The sequence below is a fragment of the Osmia bicornis genome, chromosome 10 (genome assembly GCF_907164935.1).
Source record: "Osmia bicornis bicornis chromosome 10, iOsmBic2.1, whole genome shotgun sequence".
Taxonomy (NCBI): domain Eukaryota; kingdom Metazoa; phylum Arthropoda; class Insecta; order Hymenoptera; family Megachilidae; genus Osmia; species Osmia bicornis.
The window spans coordinates 6562459-6574031 of NC_060225.1; the positions used below are offsets into that span (position 1 = coordinate 6562459).

At 36.2% G+C, this 11573-nt stretch overlaps 1 protein-coding gene across 1 annotated transcript in view; it reads right to left on the reverse strand.

Annotated features, from left to right (window-relative positions):
* LOC114871250 (lachesin-like) overlaps positions 1-11199 on the reverse strand; it is a 76360-nt gene extending 65161 nt beyond the window's left edge. The window contains exons 1-2 of the mRNA XM_029176924.2: positions 11190-11199; positions 1241-1409 (exon numbers count right to left, since the gene is read on the reverse strand). Of these exons, the coding sequence (XP_029032757.2) occupies positions 1241-1409; positions 11190-11199 (179 nt within the window). The remainder of the gene's footprint in view (positions 1-1240; positions 1410-11189) is intronic.
* Between the last annotated feature and the right edge of the window lie 374 nt (positions 11200-11573).

Consider the following 11573-nt stretch of genomic DNA (forward strand, 5'->3'; position numbering starts at 1 on the left):
TTTATTTCGGTGCCTAAGGACGCCACCGACCCTCTCCTACGCTTGTTGTTTCGATGCACACGCTTCGGAACTGGTCGACAATTTTGTCCTATTTTAGCCGATTCTTTTTTTTTTTCTTTTAGAGATAGTAACGAGAGACACGCGTTCGGTTATCAACAGAAAGGTTCTCGAATTTGATGGACTTTGAAAAATTTTCTGGACCACCCTCCTTTTTTTCGAAAGAAGTCTGTACAAAAGGTCAAAGGTTTTAATTGAATCAATTTCATCCGGAAGCTTTAATCTCGTTAACATTGATTGTTATTTGAAGCTTTAGCGAATGATCATTTTTAAGCAATTGTGTATAGTTCTTTATAAATGAATTAACTTGAAGCTTAAATTGTTCTTAATCTTATTTGAACGGTTCCCCGAGGAAGTTTGTTAAGAGGATTTTCAAACTGGACTCTATTACCTTCTGACAATTTTTAATTAAATTTTTTCATAATATTTGTTTCTACTTAGAATAACTTCATTAAAGATACAGAAAAAAAATGTCTATTAAGGAAAGAATAATATTCAATGACTCTCTATCTTTATAATAAAAAATGAAGACAGCTGACACCCCCGCGAAGACAATCATCGGTCGTTATATATTTCGAACGATCGTTTACGATTCACTGACACCATGATATTGATGTATACGGCTTAAATGTTCGGAATCTGATGATGGAACGGCTGACAGAAAAAGCTGACTTCGTTCAGACGTTATGATCGACGAACAAACGCGATCGCGTCGTTCGCCAGTTTCGTCGAGAAAAGGACGAAATGTTGGATGCAATGTATCCTGCGGGAAGTTTCGTCAAAGCAAGGACGATCACGTTTCGTGCCAGGCAATATCGATGGCTGGCAATTTGCTCGCGAAGGAAACGTGGTAAGGTTTTCGCACTCCCGATCGGTCTTCCCCATTAACACAACCGCAATCGAGTTAACAGCGTCGAGACGGAAGTTCTCTGTGAAACTCGGCTGAAACTTACATAAATTTCTAGTTCCATCAGAACGCGTCGCGTCGTCGATTCGCGGCAACTCGGATTGAAACAACACGACGCGTTTAGAAAACTTGTCGGAGTCCAGCGGGACGGGTGGGAATCCGTTCGGGAAACTCGTGAAACTGTTTTCCCAACAAGTCCAACATCCGGTCTTTTCGTTCGTCGATCAAACTGATCACCCAGCAACGTTTTCGGTGATAGAATTTTTTTAGTCAAACCTGCTCCGTTGTGCCCGAAGAAGTTTCTCATAGCTCAGGAGCTGGCAGCGAAGCCGGATACCGGAAACTCGTCTGGCATCACGGAAGAAAAACAGCCGCGGACTCGCGTCGACGCACGTGATCGTCGACGGGGGTGGACCCACCGGTAGCCCGCACGCGTACGCACGGACTGAGAGATGCCGGTAAACTGATCGGGATCCTGGCGGTCCTCCTTCCTCGAGGAGGCCTCTTCCGTACAGGATGAGGCGCGCAAGCCCGTCCGAGCGCAGGAACGACGAAGAGCGTCGCGAGGGGGGAACACCGCGACGCCGACGAGAATGGGACCGAAGGGTGCACGCGAATGGGAGAAGGGTAAGAATGAAGGCTGAAGAGAGATCATGAAGAATTGTATAGGAAAAAGATGGGGATTCGGAGCTGAAGAAATGATGCGAACAGGAATGATGAGGATAATGAGGAGAAGATGGAGACTTCTGGGATGTGCGAAGACAGAGGTGACGATGATGATGAAGTAGTGTGGTGGTGGGAGAAAATATGTGAAGAGATGATTTGAAAATTGTGAGGAGAAGAAAAAGGGTTGAAAAAAGATGTAAGAGAATCTAATGAAAATATGAGATGGAGGAAATAAATTTGTAGAAAAATAAGAATAGAAATAATTTTGAAAAATATTAATTCTTAGATACCTGTACAATAAAATCAAATTTTTCGTTTGTAACGAGAGGGCAATTTACTTCCAAAGAAGAAGGAATATTTTAGGAAACAAACCAAAGAAAATGATGGCAAGGAAACGTTCACAGGAGAAGGACAACAGCGGAGGAAGATCAAAATTGAAAAACAAAGGAACGAGGAGGTTATAAAGTACGCTTTTGGAGGAATAGGAACAGTAGAGTAGAGAGGAAAATAAAGAAGGAAAAGAAAGAAATGCGTGAAATCAAAGTGAAAGACAAAAAGGGAACAAATGGAAAGTAACGAGAAACGAAGGGACAGAAGAGTTGGGAAGGAAAAGCTTGATCTAATCGCAAAGACGTCGTGACTGTAGTCCTTTCAAAGGATAAAAAGCTTCAGTAATTTGCACCGAAACGCGGGACAAGGGAGAAAGCTGTAAGACAATTCGTATCGTGACACCGCAGGACACCGATTACAAGTGGTACGACTCTACTCCTGGGAGTGCATTATCCTTATTAGATTTATAAAATCTTAATACGGCAAGGTTCGAACTCTCCTTATAGTTTTTCCAATTTTGTTTATAAAATATTTGCAAAATATTTGAAAAATAATTTGATTTTAATTGACGATTGCAATGTTCATATCTTGCTATTAATTATACAATCGTTACTGTTGATGACTGGATCATTGAATGGGTAATTAATACTGTGAGACACTTATCGGTTTAATTATAATTTTATGCACCGTTCCATGAGCATTTGCATGAAGATTTTAGTGATATTTTGATGGGATTAGTCAGCTATCATTAAATAATTACAATCAAATTTTATCATTCACACGTAACTGAAATTTGGACAAAATGTTGTTGTATAAAATTAAATTTGAATATGAATGATACTATACTTTATGTATGCATATTTCTTGCATAAACGTTCGCAATCTTGTTACCAATAGTCCCTGGGGCAGAGATACAAGAGTTTCTTCTCTTATTCAAGAATCAATGATCCCAGTAGAACGTTTTCTTCAAACTTTCACCGCGTGTCTTGGTCAAATCTCGTTGAGATCCAGGAGAAGTTTCCGGTTATCCTGCTGTATTTCCTTCCCCTAAATCTGATTATCCAGAAAGTTGTAATCATGTTAGGTTTGTGCCAGTGTTGGCTGAAAATTAATAGAAGTCAGACGGGTCAAGAAGATCCTGTTGATGATAGATTTCATAAGGAATCAGCCTCTGGCAAATAAGTAAATTTTGGAAATTTTTTCATAAGCAAAGACTGAATGAAGGCTTTCAATTTTTTTTAGAATTTATAGATACAATTTTTAACTTTATATTCAAATTTTTGGAGAGCAGAAATGTTAAAAAATGGCGAAGTTATTAATTATTTACTGAACCCCTTATGTCCGAGCGCAAATTATTGACTCGTACTACTTAAAAATCACTTATTTCCAGAAAATCAAATAATTGAGCTATCCAAATAATGCTCCACTATATTTAAAAATATTTTCACATAATTTAAAGGAAATAAAATGTACAGTTTTAAAAATTTTATGATGGCTAAGTCAAATAACATAGTTTCAAGAGATTATGAGAAACAAGTTGAGTTTTTTAAAATCACAGTTAAGTACCCTCTTAAGAAGAGTCGCATAATTTTGAAACGAAATTCAAAGGGAAATACAATGATTCTTTAATGATTTCTGTTCACTATGACGTTACACAATACGTTTTATTATTTCATGAAAGAGTCTCTCGTCAGAGACTGGCGAAGCTTGATTGCGAAATGACAATGTACCCGTACGCTTTTATTGTTTCATTTAAACGATGCTCTTTCTGAAAATTGCTGAAGTTTCATTTCGAAACGACAGACTATATAGAACATCGTAGAAAAAAAAGGATTTAAAAACAAGTAATAAAAGTGGACAAAAAATATCCAATAAACATAGAGTTCTAAACAATTTCAGCGCAAATAATACGAAATGAAGGTGGATATTTGGTTTTTATATAAATATCTGATATTTCCATCTGTATAAAAAATGTATAACCCATATAATCAGTTCCAAATAACCTTCCTTGAAATCACAAATCCGATCGTTCAAAATGGAACTGAATTTAGTCTAAAACAGGAGAAACGTCATTCGTACAAATGAACTCGTTCGAATAATTGCGAAACAATTTGCCTTAAAATAATAGCGATGCTTTTTATCAATCAGCTCGTATTAAACTAGTTTTATTCCATAGTAGAAGTAGCGAGAAAATCCGGCAAAAAAAGATTGACAGAGCACGAACAGAGGGAAAGAGAAAGAGCGGATAACCAAAATCGCAACTGGACAGAATTCGGTACCGCCGCGAAACGGAACTCCATTTGCTGTTCATTTTCTGGGAGGTCGCGTAACGATACACAGCCCTGAATACACTGTGCTATACAGCAATTACCATCGTCGTTGAGGAACGTATATGGGGGTAGGGATCGTCGCAACGTGTTAAACGACACCGAACCCCCGTAAAGTTTCTTTGATGTTGCCGCTCACGTATTAGTCGTGTACAAGAACGCAGCCGTTCGAAATGCTCGCTGGAAACTTCGCTTGACGTTATCGGGATGAATCCTGTTTCCCGCAGGAAGTAGTTGGCGACGATTTTTGTCGGTGAACGCCGCCGGAAAGTTCAGGCACACTCGGAATTGATGACAAGAGAGAATCGCTTTAGCGAATCGAGAAACAAGCATAGCTGTGAATTTTCGAATTCTTCAAATATTTTGTTCCTTTTCGATAGGATAGAATTGTCAATTTGCTAATTGTAGACTGCTGATGTTTATACGAGCGTATAATTCTTAGAGAGATGATTCTTTTATTTTAATTGAAAAAAATATATATATTTTTGTCATTTAGAAATAAATTCAGAAAGGGTGGTTTAACCCTTTGGGGTTACATGGTACTCATAAATAAAAATGTATACACTTTACATCATTAACAATGATTTTTTATTAGCAAACGTTTAATTGTTTCGAATTCTGTCACCGAGCTTCTGTCGCCTTCTGTGCGTGCAACATCAAAGAAATTTTGGACTTCCGTTTAATTTGTTGCCAGAGTACTCGCGGACGTTTCGTTATGCATAATTGCAGCGGTTGCTAAATCCCGGTGGGTCTTTGAAAAAAAAATTTTTCATAACTTTGAGCGCGGCTATTTTGGAAAATCAAAGTAATTAACAAATACTTACCATAATTTATTTTTTATTTATATTATATTAATAATAATAGAATATTTTCGAATAAATTTTTCATTTCTTTTCAATGTCAATATTCGAAACATCCTCTGTGTGTAAAATTATTTTTAACATCAAAAATAATAATGAAAAAAGAATAGGGATAATTGAGAACCGTGGGAAGCGTTAATGCGAATCGTTGGTTAAAACGACGTTGTCGAATTCGTAAAGTTTCTTTGATGTTGCACGTGTCCCTGGGCGCGAATGCATTCACGTACGCGCTCGTATTTACGCGCGTAGTAATCCCGCGGGAACTAACGCGGAATATTTTAAGGAACACCGATCTCGTTCCTTGGGATTAGAAGCGTTTCCACGGCCGGGAACGAGCGACGATTAAAACAGGAATCGCGTTCGCCTGATTGCTAATCGTAAAGAAATTAAATTTGAATAAGCTTTTGCCGGTTTACTAGGCAAGGGTGGAACCTTATACGGTCTCAAAAATGGGAATCTTTAAGCGTCGAATACTAATTGGACGCAATTTCTAACTGGGTATATTGCCCGGTGATCTCGTGGACCTCGAAGTCGTTAACAATTTTTGTAATTAGCTTTGAAAATTGTCGCGGCGATTTTATAGCCGATGCTTTCTGTGCTGGATATTGGAAACGAGCGATTTTCAATCGTTTTGTAATATGCAAGAATTAAAAAAAAATTATCATTCTTTTATTGGATAATTATTAAAGATTCATGTGCAAACTTCTGTTTATGAATCTGTAATTTTAATTAAGATTTAATGAATTTTTCTAATCAATAATAATTTGTTTAGAATTATTTTGTAGTGGTTAAAAATTTGTATATTAAATTAGGATTACTATATTTGTCTTCTGATATTATTTAGATTAAAACTCTCTAGATTTTTATAATTTCTTTTATAAATTTTTGAATAGGAATTTAATTAGTTTACGATGTTAATTGAGTGTACAAATATTATTATATTTCGTTACTCGAATTAACGAAAATCATGTAGGTTTCTTTTCCCATTCGTGCAATTACTGAGCGAAAGGAATTTCCTTTGTTTTTATCCCGATAACGGGAATCGTGGCTGACCAAAGCACGCCCTTAATCTACTGCGAGAAGCTTTGGGATAAAACAGAGTTCGTAGGTGAGATAAATGGAAGGCCTCGTCTACACTTTTCATTAGACAACGGTACCCAGTGTATAATTAAAGTCGCAGCCTGTGTAAATGCGAAGCTGTTCTTGCAAAAGCATTTATTAAAAGAAGCGTGAGATTCATTCTGTGTGGCACACCATTGGGGAGGTGTTAAGGGGCGTTTATTATTTCGGGAATAACTAAGCACGCGGTGTACCTATGTTAATTTTCTACACCAACTTACTCTGCACGAATTTAGTATAAAATTTTATACCATAATTGCACTAATAATTAAAAATTCACAAATATTGTATTATATTTGTAGAATTTTTTGGAGGGAAGGATCACGTCCACTTATTATTAGAATATTAAAATATTAGAGAATTAGAAAAATGGAAAATTGGAAAATTAGAGAATTAGGAAATTAGAAAAATGGGAAATTGGAAAATTAAAAAATTACAAAATTAGGGAATTGGAAATTAGAAAATTGGATAATTAGAATGGTGAGGAGATTAGTCTATATTTTTGGAAAGACCACCCTCATCTACAATTGACAGATCAAAAGTAGAATTTAAATTTTAAGTCGAGTTGGCTGCCACCACTGAAAGTGGTAATCCAGTACATGAACTGGCATCAAAGGGTCGCAATGACGGAAGTCTCAGTCGTTCTTTTCACCCAACATCAATGAAGTTTGTATCTGGCGCACATGGCGCGTGTGTATCCCGGTTGAGTTAGTGACGGGCGGGCTGTCGCCAGTGTGTGCCAGCTGTTTCACTACTAGCCCTCCCGTCGAATCCACCTCTCCACACTCGGCCACCCACAATCTCACCCTCTCCAGATCTCAGCTTTAACAATCTTGTATGACGCGGGACGAGGGACCTTTGCTCGTGTGTCGCAGCTGTGACGCGGTTCGGCATATCATCGAAATATTATTTCGTCCTTTTGTGTTCTGTCCCTCTTCACGACCATCTTCAACCGTGGTTGACTTTCTATCCTCTCGAGGAAAACTTGCTCATCATGGTCGCTCTTGAATGACTCGTCGTTGACAAAAATTATTTCTATTCCTTATTTTTAAATTATGGAGAGAAATTTCTGAGAAATAAAAGTAGTACCTTCAATTCGAAGATACAATATAATTACTAAATTTTAATTAATTCTATGTAGGACATTTAATTACTAATTTCCAAAATTTTCTATTTCGTTTAATTCCACAATTTGGCACTTTTTACCATTGTTATTAGCTAATATTTTATATAGTGCATTGATTTTATTATTAAATAAACGTGAAAACATTTTAAACGATCCAAATTCAACTCGATGAGTGAAGTGACGAAAAAGGAAACGCTTTATGGGTCAAGAAAAATTGCAAAGTAAATTGATCACGATCTTCTGTAAGTAAAACGAAATTATATTAAATTATCCTGGCGAAATATTAATAGCGATTGTCGGTGACTGTAATCGAATTAAGTCTCATAATAAGGAAAACGGCTTAGTTCTATTCTGATGTAGAAATATTTATCGAAAAGATGTCATAACGATTAAATGAATTATTCTCGTGGAACAGAAATGATTTAAGAAATTTAATGAAATCTGACAAGTCAACAGAATGAACGAGAATATTATAAAATGTAAACATATTAAATATTCAAACCTGGTAGATTGATTGCAGATAATTAAATATTTATTTCATTTATGAATTTACCAATTTTAATTATAAAAGGTAGCTCCATTTGCATGTATCGATTCTTCAAATTGTTAAAAGTTTCTGCTCTTTAAATTTTCGTTTGCAGACTCACGACTTTATTTAATATTTAACTTTGTTGATATTAAACGATTCGAATGATGCACTTTATTAAGAATAAATAAAATGATATTAGTTAAAGGACACAAGATCGCGAGACGTAAGCAGGCCATTGTTGTCCATGATAAACGTATAATTATGATTTCTCGTATTACATAGCCAGTGCAATATAAAACTTCCCTTTCACGCTGAGTTTTTCCTTGAAAAAGTTCGCTCCTATTACACAATGTACGCGGCACGACGGAAGAGACAAAGTTTCCCTTTCTATAAACTACAAGAGGAAATTACACAGCACGTGGCGCGAGCCAGTGAAAAACATACACTTTATTGTTCCTCCAAGAAAGAGTCAAATAAATTAATTTACTCGAGTAAACATTAATTGCAGCTGCGTTTTGCTCTGTCAGACGGTTGTAATTATATTAGACATATGAAAAGACAATCACTTTATATTATTTACTAGATGTATTTTTCATTGAACTTATTGATCATTCAAATAATTATTATTGAGGGAATAGTGTACAATTTTTTTCATATTCATCTTTATTTATTTATAAAGTTGAATTAAAATTGGGGCTCTCTCCATGGTCCGCCATCCGAAGGTTCAGGCAACCAAGGTGTTAAAAATACAATTGTTTAAAAATTAATTTATTAAATTGTTGGGTAAATTAAATATTGGAAAATTATGATTTTTGGATTTTTTAAGATTTAAGGTTTTCTCAATGCTATTGAAAAATTGTCATTATTTAACCAATTGCACTATCAGTCCTACATCCATGAGACACCTCAAATTTTGTATTTATAATCTAATAATTAAAAAGCAAGAGAAAATATTTAAACTTCGAATAATGTTAGTGATCTTCGATCAGCTAAAAAGTTTCCCATTTCTCAGATGAGCATTAGGTTCATCGAAATTGTCAGATCGACAACCGCGTTAGGTGGTGCGTAACTTCGAGGATTCATTTTATTACCATGATGGTACACATTGTAGTAGGAGATAGTCGGCTTGTCGTTCTCGAGTAGCGACACCGTCGTTTCAGGGTTTACGAGAATTTTCAGTACACCCAGTTGAATGGGGAGGCAAATGGCCATAATAAGCTTCTTCCGACTGCGGAGGAGCTTGGACTCTGCGGTTTGCAGAAGAGCTTCTGCCTCTGTCACGGTGAGTTAAAGGATACCCCCATGAACTCCGAGAATACGAGGTAATGTGTAAGAAGGACTGTCCTGTTTAATTAACAAGCCATTGTCGTCTGGATGACCCTGAGAGAAAACTCGGCACGAACAATGGATAGACGATCGAATGAATGGTAATACGTCATCCTGTTCTTTTTCGAGATGCAATCAAACTCTGGATCCTTTCGTCCACCAAGTTTTTTCCTTTTTTTTTTTTTTCTCCTTTTGTTCTTTGGATTTCGCTTACCTCGAACGATCGAACCAAGCGCTCTTGTGAGTACGTTGATCCGATTGATCAAGTTCTTTCTCGCTGTTGTTTGGAAATATTCCGTTGTTTCTTGAAAATTTTATTTAACCCATCGGAAATCGTATTTTTATTTACCTTCAGTTTGCAATTTTCGACTTCTATATTTCGTATGATCTTCAGATTTTTTTTCAAACGCAATATTTATTTTTAATTAATCTAAATTAAAAGTGCGAATAAGAAATTAAAGGGATCGAAGGACGTTCGAGTTTAATTCTCAAGAAACCAGAAAAGGAATGAGGAGAAGGTTCATTTTGTTTAACGATAAATCAAGACGTATCTCGAAACAACTCCTGACAGTTTGCGGATTAATGTGCTAGAATATATCCAGCGATATTTACGTTTATACACGATGTGCTTCTAAATCTGTATATCAAAACAGTTCGGTAGGAACTGCTCTGAAAGCGTTACGATCTCAATCTCGGTGAGATCTTCGCGTTTTATGGGGAGGGTGGTTGCGTCTGTTTCCCCCGTGGATGGATATTGAACCTAGCCTTGCATACGAAAGAGCAGAAAGACAACAACACAATTACACTATTTATCGTTCCGCCATGCTTGTTGCTCGATGAAACCATTTCCGAGTTTATTCGCTTCTGGGAGATCTCGATGATTGAGTTGAAACACTTTAAAGAAAAATGTACAGAAAAAAGAGGTATGGGAATTGTTATTTCGAAGCAAATTTAAAATTGAAGAAAACTTAGGAATCGTTTTAAAAGTCGACCATTATCCTGATGTAAGTCTTGTCACCTGTCAGAAATAATATTCGAAGGGAAGTTGAAGAATACATCGAAAGGAAAAGCGTGTTCTGATTCCAAGAATATTCATGGTTGGTCGTTCGCGAGAGAAAAGGGAAGAAAGCACGGATTTTAAGACATTGTTCAACCGCGTTACTCGTTTCTTACGCTGAGACACCCGGGAAAACAGGTGATGCGGCTTAGAATGCTTTTCTTTCCTGTATTCAAACTATGTCAACCGTTCCCCCATATTGCAATCGCCACGATACTCGTGAACAAAATGTAAACAATAGCCGGACATTTTGGAAGAGGGTAGAAGACAATGGCTACGAACCCTCGTTTCGGTATTGCACCCTGGGGCTATAAGTCGCCATAATCACTTCTTACGTACGTCAAATATAGTAGATTTATGAACACTTCGATCAATATGGCAAAGATAATTTTTAATGTTTTCGTTATTAATTGGCTTATTGTTAATTTTCATTGGACGATACTAAGCAGTAGGTCCATTGGCTTATTTCAACAAAGAATCAACCATTTTGTATTCAAAATATTCATAAAACGTTTATACAGTCATTTTAATTGAATTTTTAGCTTTAATTTGATATATCGTAAGTGCCATTCTGAGATACTTTTATGTCATGAAATCGTGTTTATAAATAGTAGTTTCCAGTAAGTAGTATGAGTACGTGATTAGTCAGACATATGGAAATAAAGTCTAACACAATTTCATGACATAAAAGTTTTATAAAATAGCACTTGTGATACATCAATTTAAAGCTTAAGGATTAATAAAAATCACTGTATAAAGGTTTTGCCGATATTCTTGATACAAAATGGCTGCTTGCTAATTATAACAAAGAACGACCAATTTCGCTGGTATATATTTTTGATGATCTACCATTTTGTACCAAGAGCACTAATATAAGGTGCTTACATGTCGTCATGTTTATTAAATTTTAAGCTTTAAATTGATATATCACAAGTACCATTTTGCAATACTTTTATGTCATGAAATTATATCAGACTTTCAAGATCCACCATATGATATACATCCTCTGTTATCTCATCAAATTTATAATAATTACCCTGAAACTCTTCATATAAATCACTGTCTAATTACCCAAAAATCAGTTTCTCTCAAGACGACATAATCATTGAGTTGTACTACTATAATAGATCTAGGAAGCATCAACGTTCACGCACCGAGTCCCCAACCCAGAATCACCCTCAACCCCCTACGTTTAACCATAGATTACGGCAGACAATTACCACACGACTATCAGCGAGTAATTATTCCGACGTTAGCAGAAATTTCCGC